Source organism: Myotis myotis, unplaced genomic scaffold (assembly GCF_014108235.1).
Source record: "Myotis myotis isolate mMyoMyo1 unplaced genomic scaffold, mMyoMyo1.p scaffold_m19_p_9, whole genome shotgun sequence".
Taxonomy (NCBI): Eukaryota; Metazoa; Chordata; class Mammalia; order Chiroptera; family Vespertilionidae; genus Myotis; species Myotis myotis.
Genome location: NW_023416401.1, coordinates 31,811,069 through 31,829,520, shown reverse-complemented (window position 1 = coordinate 31,829,520; position 18,452 = coordinate 31,811,069). Strand labels below are relative to the sequence as shown.

The following is an 18,452-nucleotide window of genomic DNA, read 5'->3' as shown; positions in this document are numbered from 1 at the left end:
AGTGTATTATAAACAGGCACTGCAGTTGCAGGTACGGGAACAATTCATCAGTTAAAGCCACACATTTGCATGATGTGCCTGTTACGTGTGAGACAGTTCTAAACACCAGCAAACAAAACATCCCCCAACACCTGACCTTGTGGAGCTTAAATCCACGGGGAGAGACAGACAATAAACAAAAACAAACGTAAATGATATCATGCGGAAGAGGAACGGTTCTGTTGAAGGTGAAGAACGATTGGCACTAGGAAAGTGAGTTGGAATGACAGGAGAAGGTCAAGTGGGCTGCTTGGAATTGATACTGTGCAGGACACAGTTATTGGGTAAGTAGCAAGGTCAAGGTTATAATCCTGGGAATGGCGGCTGAGCCTGTTGGGTGAGACACTGAGACGCTGCATAGATATTGCAGGACTCATCTATGTGGAAATGGAAATCACCATGAATTATGAATTGAGCCAACTGTATTACTAGGTAGTTTGTATCGGCCGAGTGATTGACAGTAATGAGCAATAACAGTTTGTTTGCTCACTGACTGACATAGTTGGCGCTCCAAAGGCAAACTGAAAACAATGAATACTTCTAGCTATGGCACAAATGTAATAAGTGATAGCACCAACGCATTTTCACCCGCATGGGAAGGCAAGGCTCCATGAGGGCGGCGGTTTCTCCTCTGTTGTACACCCTGCTGCCTTTCCGGTGCTTAGAGCAGTACCTGGCACATGTGAATTGTTCAACATATATTTGTTGAATGAATGAAGGAATGAATGAGCGAACCCCTTTTAGTCGTCCCACACCGCCCGGCCCGGGAGCTCACGGGTCTGACACGCCCCTGCGCTCCGCGCTTGCGCAGTGTCTGCGCCCTGCGCCTGGCAGGCTGGCGTCCCCGCCCCGCCTCACTAGGTTTGAGCCCTGCCGGCCCCTGTAGCCGAGAGGTGTCCTGCTGTCCTGGCTTCCTACTCGGCGCTCCCACGCCTACCAACCTGGGCTTTTTCCTTCTACGTCAGCCGCGGGGCCCTGGAGATGGCAGCTCAGAAGATAAATGAGGGGCTGGAGCACATCGCCAAAGCTGAGAAATAGTGAGTGAGGGGCCCTGATTTGGGCCTCGGTGTGGCCCTGGGGTCGTGCCCCTCTCTGGCCCGGTCTGAGCACCCGGGGTTGGAAGGAGGAGCGAGGCAGTGAGAGTGGGGGTGTTGGCGACGACCTGCGAGGGGCCGGAGCGCGGGCCGCTGCGGGGCCGGAAGCATAGTTGCCCCCTATTCCCCGCCGGAAGTGATCCACGCGCCCCCCGGGGGTCGTTGGGCGGCAGACTCCGCTGCTTTTGCTAACAGGGTGCTGACCCTCGGCACTTTGGGCTGGGGATGCCCGGTGGAGGGGCCGCCCTGCGCATTGCAGCGTGATTAGCAGCACTCCCGGCCTGCGCCTTCTCGAGGGCAGCACCGCGCCTCTCCTCCCTCTCCGGGTGACACCCAAGCTGTCCCCGGGAGATCAGATCGCCCCGAGCTCCTGCGCGAAAAGCCTGCCCTGTGTCGGGGAGCGGGCTGCAGATGTACCCTGAAACTGACCCGGGGACCCCTTGTCGTGTTCTGGTGTACCCTTCCTGGGAGCAAGAACTGCGCCTCCTTAGTCTGTTTATGTCTGTCGGGCCGGCATTTGCAGAACGGAATTACTCTGTCTACTCCTTTTGACACTCCCCTCCTTCTCAGTTGTGTTACCCAACGAAGTTGTATCTGGCAGTTGGAGATAATGAAAAGTCTGCATTGTGCTCTGTGTGAGATGCTTCACACACCTAATCTGACACCTCCACACCTTTCCAGATAGAGATGCTCCTTTTACAGGAGAGGAAACGAGACTCCTAATACCTTCCCCGGGGCTGCACCAGGGGAAGGTGGCTGGTAGGTTCTCTGCCGGTGGGTGGGTGGGTGGGAGCCGCCAGCTCTTTCTGTTACTTGCAGGCAGGGTGTGGGCGGCACTGGGGCCCTTGGTGCACGTGCCCACAACCACCTTTCTTTCTCCCGAGAGCAAACACAGAAGAATTAATAGTGTGTGTAATGAGGACCACCCTAAAGCTGCCAGCTGTGCTTTGGTGACACGGGGGAGAAGTGTATTCTGCCCCGGGGAAATGTAGGATCCTATTAACAAAGGTGACTTCTGAGCAGGGCCTGACAAAGAAGAAATTTTCGGAAGAGGGGAAACCCTGTGGGAGAATCTAGGCCCAGGATGTAGGGTGAGCGCAGGCCTGCCAACATGCTGGGAGCCGGGAACGCAGAGTAGTTGCAGGGCCAGGGCGTGAGCTGGAGAGGAGAGTTGGGGCCAGATGGTGACGGGGTGGTGGCTCTGCTCTGATGGTCTCAACCTTAGCTTTTCTAGGGATCAGGAAGCCAGTGGGACCCGGTTAGATTTCGTTTAGGCAAAAGAAATGTAATGTGGAGAAGGCCTGGGAGGAGAGGAGAGTGAGAACACTGGCATAATTGGTAAGCAGACATTTACAAAGTTGTCACCATGTACCTGTGCACTGGCTGCTGGGGTTATTGAGGTTAAAAAAAAAAGGTCTTTTCCTTAAGAGCTTAGAAGAGCAGACAAGTAAACAGAAGAGTTTAGAAGGATACAGTAGCTTCAGTTGAGATGCCCAGTGAGGAAAGGTTGCTCTCCCCAGGGTGGGAGAAATGGATGAGGAGGGCAGAGTGACTGTGACTTCCCCATTACATGTGGTAGGCTGTCATGGTCAGGGCCTGAATTACAACAGTACAAGGGACAGGATTGGGTGACATTCCTTAGACAGAATTGAAAAGCTTCAGTGACTTGACTGGATGTGGAAGGAAAGGCTTGGCCCCTGTGTGTCTAACTTGGGAGCTGGAGTGGTGGAGAGACCTTCAGCCAATGCAGGGCACAGAGGTGAATGGGCAGGGAGGTGTTGGATTGAGGCTTGAATGTGTTCTGTTTGAGGCTCAGTAGGTGGCGGGAAATATGGGCCTGGAATTTAGGAGAGACGATTTGATATTTCTGTCATCTAATGATAATATGGGTCAATGTTGCCAAATAATTTTGTAATTATCATTTTGTGGGGTTTGGTCCTATGAACATTGATTAAACTGTTGGCCTCAACAGAATTTCTATATCAAATTTTTTGACAGAAGTAGTAAAAACTTAGATATAGCCATTAAACTAAATTAACCAGAGTGCCTTCTCCCTTCCAAATTAGAGATGCTTAGTTGACTGGGGATGATTTATTATATTTTTAATCTCTAGCTCTTTCATATGTAGCCCATTAGACAATTGAATGATTATACCTTGTTTTTGATGGAATTTTTTAAAATTGCATTACAAATTTGCATCTTATACGAGTTCCGGTATATACATAAATACAAATGTTAAATAAACTAGAGGCCCAGTGCACGAAATTCATGCACAGGTACAGTCCGTAGGCTGGCTGGGGCCTCCCTCCCCAGCTGTTGACTGCAGGCCGGGGCCTTCCTTCGTTCCGCACCACCCACTGGTGGTCAGCACATGTCATAGCGAGCGATCGGTCTCCTGGTTGAACTCCTGTGGGGACAATTTGCATATTAGGCTTTTATATATATATAGATTTAATTAGCAGGAAAATGTTCCTTTAAAGTCAGGGTCTCTGGGCAGTTCACACAGCTGTCGCAGAATGAAGGTGTACTTCTGAGGGAGGGCCCAAGGGGATTCCCCAGTCGCTCAGGTAAGGTTTGAAGCTAACATTGTGATATATAAGCTAATTGAATTGGAATGTAGAAGCTAAGATGGTGTTTATTTAGCAATTCTTATGCACACCCAAGCTTGATAGTCACTAAGTTAATTTAAACTGGAAATATGAAATTATTTTAAATTAAAGCAAGAAAATAACATATTGCAGAAATGGCAAGTAAGGTAAAGACTCAGAATTGATGGTCCTTTGGTTTAGCATCTGAGAAGCCATTGGTGATCCTTGAAAGCAGCATCTCTGGTTTTCATAACATCCCTGTCTTTCTGGTTCTTCTTCCCGTTCACTGGTGACTCCCTCTGTTGTTCGTCTGAATGTTTGTATTCTGCCCTCTCCCTAGGGCATCCAAACTGGACCCTGGGTGTAGCATGTAGCATTCTCATTTAATCTCTCTGTCCTCTCCTGAGCTTCAGTCACACAACTCTGAGCGTTTACTTGAGTCTGTCCTTTAGCAGGCTTCAAGCTTTAGTGTGCCTCAGGGCTTGTTACACCCTGGGTTTTTGCTGCACTTCCAGAGTTTTTGGTTCCATGGGTCTGGTATGGGGCTCAATAATTTACTTTTCTGGAACATTTCCAGCTGGCGTAGGGACCATGCACTGAGAGTCTGCTATAGTTGGAGTTATGCAGGTATTTCAAAAGGAGGGAAACCATGTCTTTGGCAGTGAGAAGGGAAATGGTGAGGTTGTATTAAATTATAAATCAGTTGGATGGAGATGGTCTAAAGGAGCCAGACTTGTTACCTGCTGGCTCCTCCCCCTATTTTTTAATGACCTGTGAAGTCATTACAAGCAGAATTTTGACTTATAAATGTGTTTGGTAACTTCTAAGATATATGCCTTTCTTTCATTTTAGCCTTAAAACTGGTTTATTAAAATGGAAGCCAGATTATGACAGTGCTGCTTCTGAATATGGAAAAGCAGGTATGTGTGACTGTGGCCCAGTAACTCCAAAGTGTAATCTTTAAGTAGGCTGATAGCTTCCTCTCAGCATAATACTTACTCCTAATGCTTCCTATAAGATTCTAATAGTTAAACAGCAACAACAACCTGCCCATGCCCTGGCATTTTTTACATCATTATTTTCAAATGTGTGGAGGCTGAGTCAGAGATCTCCATAATTCTGCCTCTCGTGACAAGGGAGGTGAGTAGGATTGGCAGAACCTAGCTGCAGGTTTTTAGCATTGTTTATACTTAAACTTCATTCAGTTGCATATTATTTCTAGTAGTTTTGCCATACCCCTTTATTACACTTCCTGTTATTGAATAAAAACTTTTGTTTGTTAAATTTTTTTAACTAGCCTTATAAGAAGATCTAAAATCATGTATTTGACAGCAGTGTGTTTTTTTTTTATGAGCTTCATTTTGAGAAACAGTGATAAACATTCATGAGTGTTAAGCTACATAAATATTAGAATATATTTATCTTCTGTAAGATAAAAATGATTTGAAATGTGGGACAGACAGGGGCTTTGCTAAAACTTTAGCATTTTAAATTATGGAATGAGAGCTTTCAGCATATTTGTGATTATTTTGGATATAAAGGTACAATTTGAAGTGCCCAGAATACATTTACAGTTGTGTTTCAGTGACAGACCTGATCCCTTTTGTTATCCTAGCATATCACCAAAGAAAAAAGAAATTGGAGAAATTGAAGCTAATCAGTACAATACGTGTTACTTTCTAGATAATAAAAGAAATGACAACAAATGAGTCTTTAGCCCTTTTATTTAAACCCTGAGTAAATTCTCGCTCATATTTATATATCATATTTAAGGGGAAAATTATTAACAGTTCATACTTTATATGGATTTTATGAACACTTTGTAACTTGAGGGCACAACATTTTGCAAATTTCCATGAGGGAAATTTGACACAGATTTGTTGTATATACATCTGAGACGATCAGCTGCTTTCAAAAATAAATATTTCGGGTCAGATTTTCCCATTAAAGTTTTCATTTATTTTCTTTAAGGGCTTATGCATAATACATTTAAAATCAGAATAAACGTGGAAATTCACATAGGGAATTAGTTTTAGTAGTTTATTTTCAATATTTTATTAAAGAGAATTTTAAGAATGCATTTTTAACAAATAACTTTTTTCTTAAAGTTGTATCCTTTTTACATATTTGTAAGCAACCTTTGGTAAGTTTACCAAATCTGCAGCATCATATTTTAGGGCTAGTCCTCATTGTTTTGCTCTGATGATGACATTTTACAACAATGAGCAATGTATTTTAACATTTTGGATATTGAGATTTTTTCCCCCCACAGAAACTTAAACAGTGCAAAAGCTTTATTTTTGAAAAATGCAGTTTTAATTTTTTAGAAATTTATTTAAAGATTGTTCCAAAGAGGAAGGCTTATTATAAAAACACTAGAGGCCCAGTGTATGAAAATTCGTGCACTGGGGGGTCCCTCAGCCTGGCCTGCTCCCTCTCATAGTACGGGAGCTCTCAGGGGATGACCTGCTGATGCAGTCTGGCCTCCCTCTGTGGGAGGCAACCGACCAATCAGGGCAACCCCATAATGCCTCTGCTGCTGCCACTGCCGGCCCTTGCGGCTGCCTGAGCCTCTGCCCGGCCCTCGTTGCCTGAGCCTTGGGCCCTCTCAGTGGCAGCCTCCATCCACAGCCTGCCTGAGCCTCAAGCAGCTGCTGTGGCTTTGTCTGGAAGACGTCTGCCCTAATTAGCATATTACTCTTTTATTAGTATAGATTTAATGTGCTTATTGGTTTTTATTTCTAAACTAGAGGCCCAATGCATGAAATTCATGCAAGTGGCTCAGCCCTTGCAACTGTGGCGGCTTGTCTCGGCCCTAGCAGCCCTGGCTTCGTCTGGAAGGACATCCGGAAGGTCGTTTGGCTGTCTGGTCTAATTAGCATGTTACGCTTTCATTGTTTCTAAATAATTCAAAAGATGGAATAAGTTATAACTGAAGCACTGTTTTTTTAAATTACTATTATTAAATGTAAGACTGGTGAAGTAAGGTACTGTTTTTTGTGATAGTACCTCTTATTTGGGAGCATTGGTTTGGCTGATACGATCTTAAGTTCTCAAAGCTTAGATATTGGTATTAGAAAGACTTCTTAGTTTTGGGTGGAAGTAGCACTGATTTTTAGCAAACAGTGTACAATTAAAACAACTTTTGAAAATACTTCTAAGTTATTGATCATCCAAAAAGTGGTAAGAAAATTGCTTTAGAAAAAGTAGTACTTTATAGTTTTGTGGAACTTCCTAAGTAGTTGATTAAAATAAGTACACATGTTTTCCAGTACTTTACATATGATGCAGATTTTGGTAATGATTCATTTGAAAATTTTAAGTGGTGGAAATAGAAAGTCTTTGTGTTGTTTTATTTCAGCTCTTGCTTTTAAGAATGCCAAACAGTTTGACCAAGCAAAAGATGCCTGCCTGAGAGAAGCTGTGGCCCATGAGAATAACAGGGCGTATCTTTTTCAGCCTTTAAAAAGGACTTAACAATTCGATAACTTTGACAAATTTGCTACATGTGGAGTGCAATGCTATTAAATTAGAAAACGGTTAGAAAAGTTCTGCATATTTAAACTCTGAAGGAGCATTATAGAGACTTCTGATCATAAGGTTCATACTGCTTTGCAGAGCTACATTTGAGAGTTTATTTCCTTTTTTTTCTGGATTTGCTTGATGGTGGTTTTATTTGGGATGAGGTAAGGAAAGTCTGTAGACAGGCACTGAAGAATGAAGAGGCAGGACAGGCACTGGAGATGGATAACTACTATGTAAATATTTTTAAAATATAGTCTTTCTCGGGCGTTTGAAATACCATTTATAAGTAGTTCAAAACAATACGTTTTCCTGAAGTTATTTAAAACTTATACTGAAAATGTTAAATTTGTCTCACTAGCTAATATTATGGTTATAATAACCTTGAATGTTAGTAAAACTCTTCAGATTAATGCATAACGGAACTAGTTTAAAATCTATGTGGTGTTCTTGTGGATTATGTAGTTTTAAGAGACATTAGTAGGCACTAAATTATTTCTTCTTTACCTGTTTGTAGGATTTGCCTTTTGGATCACAACTAAGGCAATGATTTAGTTACCTTTGTCTTTTAAATAGTAAATACTTAGAAATGCTTGGTTTGCTTTTTTTCCTTAATTTTGACTTTGTTACATCCATTCAGTCTTTTCCATGCTGCCAAGTAAGTAAATATTTTCTCACGTTTTCATGTGTTTGCAGATTATTATGTTTTAAATGTTTTTCCATAGGTCAGTAAATTTTTCCTAAATTATAAACTTGTAAATAGTGGATTATTTTAAGTAAAAATCATTTTCATTTGTTTTAGTCTTCACCTGAACCTTAAAAACTAAGCTCTCCTAAGATACACAATGTTTCAATTAAATTCACCTCGGTATTTTTAGGACCATTTTGTTCAGTAACTTATGAAAAACCAAGTAAGTTACAATTTATTTGTTTCCCTCTTTCTTGGTAGTTAATAGTGTCTATGGAGAAAAGTAGGAAGCTTTCTCCTGCTTTTGTGGAGAGTACTTGTTTGAAAACTTGGATTTAGACTTGTCAAATAGAAGCTCACTTACCCATTCTGTATCATACTTAATTTTGCATCTGCAAAATAAAAACCCTTTATTTTAGATGCCTGATGTTTCTAAGGCAGTATTGTCTGTGAAAATAAAAAGAAAAAAAAACACGTTGTGTGTTAATACAAGCCTAAAGTAATGTGTAGTGCCTAAGCCAGTTAAAAGTGATGAGATAAGTGCCCTAGCTGGTTTGGCTCAATGGATAGAGCATCGGACTGAGGACTGAAGGGTCCCAGGTTCGATTCCAGTCCAGGGCACATGCCCAGGTTTCGGGCTCAATCCCCAGTGGAGGATGTGTAGGAGGCAGCCAATCAATGATTCTCTCATCATTGATGTTCCTATCTCTCTCTCCCTTCCTCTCTGAAATCAGTAAAAATATATTTTTTAAAAAGTGAAATAACTTCCTTTATCTGTAGTAGAAGGTTTCTCCTCCTCCTATTTCATTAAGATCTCATCCGGGGAATTATATTCTCTTTGCAGAGCTTATGAGCAAGCTGGCATGATGTTGAAGGTCAGTAATGTCTGTCACAACTGTCATATAACTAAAATGAATTAACTGCATGGTGTGGAAGTAAATTTGTGTTGAAGTTGAAAAGTCTCCTTGTAAGGCGACAGATGTCCAAAGCAATGTTAATTGGGCCTACAAGGTAAAATGTGTGTGTCATAAAATAGGAATTTCTAAAAGTGAAATTTAAGAGAGAATATGTTGGAGGAAACTGGGAATCCCAAGGTTCTAGGCTTTGTAACCAGGAGAGATGTATCGCTAAGCTAAACAGAGCTATGTGGGAGGTTCCCCTACTTTTGAGAAATTTACAACAGCTTAATGTAGTAAAAGTGTACAAGGACATATTTTTTACTGCCCATGGGTTATAGAGAGGAGAGATTTTTGCTTGTTTTACATATATCAGTTGCAATTGAAGAGAAGACTTAAGCTGTTGCTGTTTAACTGATTCTTCTTGAATGAACTATTTTGGCTAGTGTGGCTATGCCTCTTTTTATATTTCTGCTTCTTAAACACAGGTTGGAAAATAATATTCTGTTGTGCAACAGAACATATTACCTTATGACACTGACCCTCAAAGTATGCTGTTGATGGCATTCAGCATGGAAGGTGGTTGCAAACTCAGATGAACTCAGGGCATAATGGAATGACTGAAACGGAGGAGGTGCCTGGGTGTGTAGGGCAGTAGGAAATGGGGAGAATTGAGGCTACAGGAGTTAATATTCCTCCATCAGGACAGCTGCTGCTCAGCCCCAGCATATTATGGCCGTGTGGGAATGTAAGCTGGCTGATGCCATAGCCTTTGATATTTTTTTAACGTAGAAAGTCATGAAACAACTTTTATGAAATTATTTGATTTAAAAATACTGAATGGTTCAAATAAGACGCACTTGGAAATAAGATGCAGCCCTTGGGATGCAGTTTGCCACCTTTGGCATAGGCCTTGTGTATAGTAGGGACTCAGTAGATGTTAAAAGGGGTTTGAATGCTTACAAAACAGTAAAGAGCAAATTTATTTGTATAGTTTCCCTGAAATTCTGTGAAGTGATGATGAATTCTGTGTAGAAATTAACTGATACATATTTGGTTTGGCTAAATGAATCCTGATGGGAAGAGTAACCATGTTGAAGACATTTCATTTTAAGTATATTTTATTGTATAAAGTTTGAGTCATTTACTTTTATGAATCAGGAGTAAAATAATTGAATTTCAGGTTAACTTTGCATTTTTAAGTTGATGCATTTACTGATCACGCTCTGTCCTTTGCCTAAAGGAGATGCAGCAACTCCCACAGGCTGTCCAGCTGATTGAAAAAGCCAGCATGATGTATCTGGAAAATGGCACCCCCGACACAGCAGCCATGGCCTTGGAGCGAGCTGGAAAGTGAGTGTGCGCAACAGGCTCTGCATAGAGTCATCATCTTTTTGTTCTAATAAAATCCTTTGAAAAACAAGTTTTCCATTTCTCACGTGAGTCAATTTTTCTTGTCTAATTTAGGCTTATAGAAAATGTAAATCCAGAAAAGGCAGTACAGTTATACCAACAGACAGCTAATGTGTTTGAAGTAAGTTTGAATTTTATTTCTTTTTCTTTAAATACCCTTAGAATGTTTAGATTCATAATATGTAAATAGAGAAATGCAGCAGCTACTTTTTAAACCTTTTCTGTGCTCCCAGATGAACTCTGTTTGTCTCTATTAGAGAGTGATGAAATGGACCAGCAGCTTTGGTGTCGCCCTCTCAACACCACCCCCTCACCCCCATATTGAGTGCCATTACTTTTTTATTAGGTAATTATTGGAGGGAACAAAGATTCCTGCATTGAAGCTGCCAACACTCTCTTTTGTTTGATTCCTGTAGAATGAGGAACGTTTACGACAGGCAGTTGAATTACTAGGAAAAGCCTCCAGACTGCTAGTACGAGGACGCAGGTGAGTTTTCCAAAACTGTGTTCATGTGTGACTGTGTATACCTTTAGTTCATGTTACCTTTAGTTCATGTTGGAACTGTTAATTAATTTTGGGAACAGCTTGTTAAGCTTTTTGGTGTGAGTCATGGACCCAATAAATATTGATGGCTGTAAGATGACATATTGAGTTAAATATCAAAAGATCTGCCCTAACCGATTTGGCTCAGTGGATAGAGTGTCAGCCTGCAGACTCAAGGGTCCCAGGTTTGATTTCGGTCAAGGGCATGTACCTTGGTTGCGGGCATATCCCCAGTGGGGAGTGTGCAGGAGGCACCTGATCAATGTTTCTCTCTCATCGATGTTTCTAACTCTCTATCCCTCTCCCTTCCTCTCTGTAAGAAATCAATAAAATATATTTAAAAAAATATTAAAAGATCTGTTTTTCTAAGGTGTAATCTCAAAAAGTGTCATGCATTGTATTCTTATTGGCTCAGCAGCATGAAAGAGAGCAGTTTTCTTGATCTGATATTTGATTAGATTATAATGTCTGTCTTTTAAGGAGAAATATCCATACAGGCATAAATAACAAGATGCCCTGAATGCTTCCCCATGAAAATGGACAGCTTTTTGATAGCCAAATAGTGTCATTAAATAGGGTTTTACTTTTTTTTATCCTTTAAATACATGACCTAGAATTCTGCTACCATGGCCAACTTATAAACCAGCTTTGGTCCCACAATTTAGCAAGTTGATCTTTAGAAATTCAGAATACATTTCTCTAATGAGTCTCACTTTATGAGGCAGCAACCTGACAGGGCACAGCCCACAAAAATTCACATTCATAATGTGAGTTAAACCAAGGCACTGTGTATCTTTTTGTATGTAAATATTTTTTAAAAGTAATGATTGGCACAGAAAAATACAGTATAATGTTTTTGTACTTTTGAGTCATAGCAACACCTTTCTCTCTCTATTATCCTCACAGTGCAGACTGCTTCCTCTTTTTGGCTGTTGGGATGGGAGAAATAGGTGAAGACTTAAATTCACCCAGTCACAAGTTCAATGTTAGTAAGGGAGTACTGGAATTAGGAGTACAGGGGTGGGCAAAAGTAGGTTAAAGTACCAGTCATCATTACCTGAAAGATAAATCATAAATAAGGATATGAAATAATAATAAGACAAATAACACAAATACTGCAATAATAAATAAATAAATAATAATGCAAGAATAAACTCTGTTTCAGGCACTCACAACTGTACACCTACTTTTGCCAACCCCTGTCTAATATAGCTTTGCTAGGGTTTGATGGATTAGGATTGGGGAGGAAAGAAAGGGATGGGGCCTCAGAGGAAGATTTTTGGTGATACCTTCCTCTACACTGCCATGTGAATGGGATGGAAGAAAAGGAAAATGTGTGAGAGTAGACAGAAAAAGATGAATGTTGAGGATCAAAGGAGGCAGAAGGATTTTTCTAGTGTCGACTGCTCTCCACTGCTGCCCTTTTCAGCACTGGGTGTTGTTGGGGTCACAGAGGCAGCAGTGAGCATGGACAGTGAGGGCGGAGTGGGAGAAGTGGTTCTTCAGCGGGAGGCGGTGCTCTCAGGGCATCTGGATGGCCTTTCGGTGGAAGGAAAGAAATCTGGGGTGATTAAATTGAGGGTTGTCTCTCTCTAAGACATTTCATAAGCAGTCATAAAGTAGTTTGTTGAATTTGATAGATGCTGATTAATGAATGATCCTTACCAGACTTAAAACTCTCCATTTGAAGTAACCTATCTAACCTTCTCTTGCTTTGACTGTCTGCTTGATGCCTAAAAGGGCAGGGCGAGCATTTAAAAGAAGCCATATGAGTAGAGCTCATGGAAATGGAGCAGTTGCCAAAATGCCTGTTATCTTCTTTATTTCTCTAAAAACGGTACTATCAAATACATTATAAGAATGGCTTCTGCTGTAGATCATTGAGACCTGCCTTGTTTGACATTTCTTTGTTTTTGTTTTTAGGTTTGATGAGGCGGCACTCTCTATTCAGAAAGAAAAAAATATTTATAAGGAAATTGAGAATTACCCAACTTGTTATAAGGTATATTTTGAAAGCGCTTATTTTTGGCTTTACATGACATAATTTTTCATATTGGTGTAAATATGTACCTATAACCAGATTCCATGGATATTTGTCTATTTTTTTAAATAATGCTTTCTGGGACTCTCTATTTGACCAAGATGGAATAAGCCTACTGCAGCCTCTCTCCTATTGATTACAACTAAAACTTCCAGACAAAATACAAAAAAAAGCAATTACTTTGAAAAGTAAATAGAACAGATTGATGGAGAAAAGTAAACACTTGCAGAAGCAACCAATAGAGGAATGCGTTTCCAGGATTTTTTCCTGTTTCCTCTTGTGGCATTGGCTTAGGAGCCCCGGTCATGGAGCTGGGCCACAGAGGCTCCAGCAGCTGCAACGCCTAAAGAACCCACCGACCACATCTTTCTAACCAGAGGCACTGGATTTCTCTGGTTAGAAAAAAGGCTCCCTGTTTTTCCTCTTTTTCCCTCCCTTGGCTTTGCTCTGTGGGGAAGACCTAGTCATGGAGCTACGGCTGTGGTGGTGGCACAGGCCGGTTAAAACGCCAGTGGAAACCTAATCTCTGGCCAGAGGAACTGGGAAGATGAGCTAAGAGAGCAAGGAGAAAACCCCAGAAAGGGGAGCTGGAACAGGGAATCCCCTGACTGTGTGGGGGGGGGGGGGGGGGCCACGCAGGTCTTGGGTTTACTCTCCAGCTGGGCCTGTGCAGGACAGACCCAGAGGCAGAACGTAGGCTTTGAGAACTGCAGTAAGATTAAAACACTATCCAGGGCTCATAGCACCCTTGCCAGGCTCATGCGTGGGGCAGAGCCCACCAGCAGAGCTGAGGGACTGAACGAAGACTAGAGCCACTGCCCACCAAAAGCAGACAAAAATGCAGTCTGAGCCTGACTAGGTGACTGCCTGCTGGAAGCACCCAACTCTCCCGGGAATGATAGGCGAGTCTGCATAACAGTCACAGTGTCCAGGGTGCAGTCCCAAACGACTGAGCACGGAAGAACCAGGACAGTAGGACCAGTTTTCAAGGGAAAGGCAACTGATGCGCACCCACGCATGGCCTGGTGTTGGGATGATCAGATCAGGGCTTTGCAGCAACTATCATAATTGCGAGTGAGCCAAAGGTAAACACAGGTGAATGAATGGGAGATAGCGCTTTTTAAATAGAAACTATAAAAATGAAGCAAATGAGAAACCAAAATAGCTGTATCTGAAATAAAATACTAGATGGACTTAATATGACACTTGAGATGAAAAAATTCAAGGAACTTGTAGGCAGATCAATAAAAGTTATCTGAAAAATAGAGATAAAATATTGAAGAGCTATTTTGCCAAGAAGATATCAGTCACACCTTTAATCTTATTAATACTTTCCTTGGCTTATAAATGGTATCATTGTTTCTGTTATCTAAAGTTTTTCCTAGTATCTCTTTAAGAATTCCAAAGTATAATAGTAGAGTTATGCCCCCCATTCTTTTTAATTCCCTTTTCAAGATTAAACCTATATAGGTTTTTAAAAGAAACTTTCTTTAAAATGTGAGGTGGTGTCTAAGGCTTTTTTATTACTCTGCGGTCCTCAGACCAGCAGTACCAGGGCCATCGGGGCGCTTGTTGGTAACAGCAGGGTCTCAGGCTTGCTGTGGGCCCACTGACTCAAAGTCTTCATTTTAACAAGACCCCGGGGTCGTTTGTGTGCACAGCAGAGTTTGAGATGTCTACTTCGGTATATTTTTCCTCAGATGTCCTGTGGAAATCACTGCAGAAATTTTAAATCTTTCTATATAAAACCAAAACTCTGAAAGTTAAATTCTAGGTGTCAGGAAATTAAATTTATTAAGTAGATACAAATTTGGACCATAATCACATCTTTTGTTTTAGAAAACAATTGCTCAAGTCTTAGTTCACCTTCACAGAAATGACTACGTGGCTGCGGAAAGATGTGTCAGGGAGAGCTACAGGTAAGGCGCTGACTGCGCTGTCCTGACTTGGAACGTCCACATTTCTGTTAGTTTGAGGTGACTGCTTAGACAATAATCCTGGCTGTGAAACTGGATGGTTTTTTTTAAAAAAAATAAATAAATAAATTTCATAGTGACAGAAGCACTTGACTACTATTTCAGCTTTTCCAGCAGGATTTTTACAAGTTATGTTCTTTCTTGTGTTTTTCTCCTGGGGACTTCCATGGAGGTGAATGACATGGATGATTTTATTATATTTGCATTCTAAGAAAAAAAGAACAACAACACAAAAAGGAAAGTTTTCAGAACGTATGTGACAGGAAGATCTGAATAAGGGGTTTTCCCGTCAGAGATGTTTAAATGAGCAGTCTCCATCTGGGCACGGTCGACTTGGGGCTGTGTGATTCTTTGTTGCCAGGCCTGTCCTGTGCACTGTAGGCTATCTAGCATCGTCCCTGACCTCTGCCCACTTGTAACAAGTAAAAACGTCTCCAGATATTGCCAAACCTCTGCTGGGGGCAGATGCACCTGTTTGAGAGGGGCAGGTAGAGCTGTGTGACTTGTGCTTGCTGTAGCATTCCAGGGTTCAATGGGAGTGAAGACTGTGCTGCCCTGGAACAGCTGCTGGAGGGCTATGACCAGCAAGACCAAGATCAAGTGTCAGAGGTCTGCAACTCGCCCCTCTTCAAGTACATGGACAATGATGTGAGTGGCCTTCGCCTTAGCTTCTTTCCTCTCGAATGGAAGAGGCTTCCAACAAGGTTCTCTCTCTTATGGACTTTGAGATTTTTCTCCTATTTTTTACCTCAAGATACTTCTCATTTCGCATTTGCACTTTTTCATTATGGGTTTGGGTTGTTTGAATGTCAACCATATAAGTTTACAGCCAGTTATTTCTCTGTCTGTGTTGACCATTTATATGTTTTTTAATTCAGCCCCATTTTTCCAGCTTCTTTCATTTGTTGGCTTCTATAGGTTGCTTAGTTTTTAAAGTTCTTCCAGACTCACTGTCTGAAAGAGACCCATCGTGTAGTGGCCTGTAATTCAGTAGACTTGTTGGAATTCCACTTCAGTGACGACTAACTGTGTGATGCAGGTTATTAGTTAACTATCTGTAAGCCTCAGTTCTCTCATCTGGAGAAATGGAGAGACTGGTCTCTGTCTTGCCAACCTATGGTGATGAGTAGATTGGACTGTGTTCCAAAAACAGCCTCATGTGCTGCCATGTACAGATGTGAGCCATGACAGTAGGCTTCTCTTCTTTCAGATTTCCCTTTTCAGTAGATTGGTGAGCACCAATTTTTTAAAATATATTTTTATTGATTTCAGAGAGGAAGGGAGAGAGAGAGAAACATCAGTGATGAGAGAGAATCATTGATCGGCTGCCTCCTGCACACCCCACACTGGGGATCGAGCCTGCAACGCAGGCATGTGCCCTGATCCGGAATCGAACCGTGACCTCCTGGTTCACAGGTCAATGCTCAACCCCTGAGCCCCGCAAGCTGGGTAGCACCAGTTTACTTGATTTCGTTTTGCAACTTTAGTCTTATGGTATCAGATCAGCTTAAGATCTTCAATTTTTTATCACAATGTATATAGAGAAACCTTTATTTCTCTCGATAAATTCTTAATAGGCTTTTGTGAATTTGCAAATATTTTTTAAAAATTTGTCCATAGCTTACACTCTTCATTTACTCAAAGACTTTATTTCATAGGAACCATAAGTATTACTTAACTCACCATGTCCCGATTATCTCATATTCCTAAGTGTATAATTGACATTTGTGCTAGTTGTGTACCTGTCACATTATGGTTTGTAAGCCATCTGAGGCAGAGCAATGTTGAGTTTTCCTGTGGTTGTTTTTCCATCTAAATCAGTGGTTCTCAACCTTCCTAATGCTGCGACCCTTTAATACAGTTCCTTATGTTGTGGTGACCTCCAATTTCATTGTTACAAATTGAACATAATTAAAGCATAGTGATTAATCACAAAAACAATCTGTAATTATATATGTGTTTTCCGATGGTCTTAGGTGACCCCTGTGAAAGGGTCGTTCGACCCCCAAAGGGGTCGTGACCCACAGGTTGAGAACGGCTGATCTAACTGGTAGTGTTGGTTTTCATGAGGTAGAAAGCTAGGATCTGCCTTTTGTTGAGACATTACATGCGTAGATTCTAGTTACCCAGCTTTTGAGACATTGCTTTGTCATTGACAGTATGCTAAGCTGGGCCTGACTTTGGTGGTCCCAGGAGGAGGAATCAAGAAGAAAGCCGCAGCAACACCGGAGGCCAAGCCTGAAGGCACCACTGCCCCTGCTGCCGAGGAGGAAGATGAATATGCGGGAGGGCTGTGCTAGGCTTCGCCGAAGGGAACATCCTCATACGCCTTCATGGACGTGGAACTTGTCTAAGGGTACCCACATTTCATTGCAGTCATGGCTTTGAATGCTAATAAAGGTGAATTTTGTTTACCACTTCCTCAAATCACCCATTGTACCTGCTACATGTGAAGCACTTTTTTCTTTCTAAATACACCAGAAGCAATTAACAGGAGAAAGTAGTGTCACATTTTAATAGTTGATTTTAAAGTTTGCAAGCCAAATTCTAAGACAAATTATGTTCTAAGCAAAACAAAAGAACCAATAGGCATAGATATTCTTTTTCTTGTAATTTATTGTTAGAGACTTTTCTTTGCATTTTTTTTTAAACAATTGCTGCTAAAATTGAAGTTTACTAATTAAACAAAATAATATTTTAAACATTTGTTTTGTTATATTTTGCAAAGGAAATTTATCCCTCGTAATATTAGCTACATTTAAATTATTAAGATGAGAGATTGGAACAGGAAGCTATTTTGATCTTTACAATATTATTTAGTCCAATAAAGGATGCATTTAAAATCTTCTATGTAAATTCAAAAGTTCCTAAAGTAGCACATGAAAGTAATTCTGTAAATGTCTTCAGTTCTCTGTGAAATATGGGTATTTGTCCCATCAAAAAATCTACGTAGTGACTGTCTCCAAACCCACTTGATTCTTGACTAAATGAGAACTAACCTGGACCTTTTTATGGATTCTAACAAAGAAATAATGTTTCTATCAACTTATATATATATATATTTTTTTTTTTCCTCTCCAAAATAATTTGATTCACTTAGGGTTATAACAGGACGGTAACATGACATGGGAAATGTTGTATACCATAAACATTTATCTGAAATGGGAGAATCGTTTTTGAAGTACTTACATTTAAAGTACTGTGCTGCCAATGTTTCGATCCTTTATAGATGTTTCCTGAAAGGTTATTTTGAAGCATTCCTCTTTCAGCCTGTGTGGCTTAGATCCATCTCCCAACCTGTTAATTTGAAAGGGGCTCCAAACACCAGCAGTGTGCATTCTGCAGGCAGATGCTACCCAGAGTGGTTTCCTCTTCATTCACGCCCTGTCTCTCTCTGCATAGAGTCCTAGCTGATGCAGGTGCAGTCTGCTTAGTTTTGCTGGACTTCCGAAAACACTAAGGTAGATTATCATGAGTGGTTTTAGTCACGGTTGGTTCTGTGGGAGAGCTTACACAGTATAACCTCCTGATTTGTGTGCTTGTGGTGGGTGGATGTTTGGATAGAAATCTTTATTGAAGGTCTGATTCAAAACACTAATAAGTTGGATGTTTTGTTTCCTTAAGTTGCTTGCATAGTTTAGCAGGTATCAG

The 18,452-nt window shown here is 41.2% G+C and overlaps 1 protein-coding gene across 2 annotated transcripts; it reads left to right on the top strand.

The window, feature by feature from the left end:
- Positions 1-899: 899 nt before the first annotated feature.
- On the top strand, positions 900-17,873 carry NAPG (NSF attachment protein gamma). Of its 2 annotated transcripts, XM_036322257.1 has the most exons (12): positions 900-1,076; positions 4,574-4,641; positions 7,083-7,167; positions 7,884-7,901; positions 8,776-8,806; positions 10,071-10,180; positions 10,295-10,361; positions 10,657-10,727; positions 12,708-12,786; positions 14,665-14,744; positions 15,320-15,449; positions 16,961-17,873. In XM_036322257.1, the coding sequence occupies exons 1-12, from the start codon at positions 1,021-1,023 to the stop codon at positions 17,099-17,101; spliced, it is 936 nt and encodes a 311-aa protein (XP_036178150.1). In that variant the 5' UTR covers positions 900-1,020; the 3' UTR covers positions 17,102-17,873. The 2 variants fall into 2 exon arrangements, with proteins under 2 accessions (XP_036178150.1, XP_036178151.1); XM_036322258.1 differs by lacking the exons at positions 900-1,076; positions 4,574-4,641; positions 7,083-7,167; positions 7,884-7,901; positions 8,776-8,806 and adding an exon at positions 8,813-9,575.
- The last annotated feature ends 579 nt before the right edge of the window (positions 17,874-18,452 follow it).

Bases quoted from the DNA above. Each gene is read 5' to 3' on its own strand.
- NAPG (XM_036322257.1), top strand. From the start codon at position 1,021: ATGGCAGCTCAGAAGATAAATGAGGGGCTGGAGCACATCGCCAAAGCT. The intron at 8,807-10,070 runs GTCAGTAATGTC...CTTTGCCTAAAG, and splicing joins AAGCTGGCATGATGTTGAAG to GAGATGCAGCAACTCCCACA. The intron at 10,362-10,656 runs GTAAGTTTGAAT...TGATTCCTGTAG, and splicing joins AGACAGCTAATGTGTTTGAA to AATGAGGAACGTTTACGACA.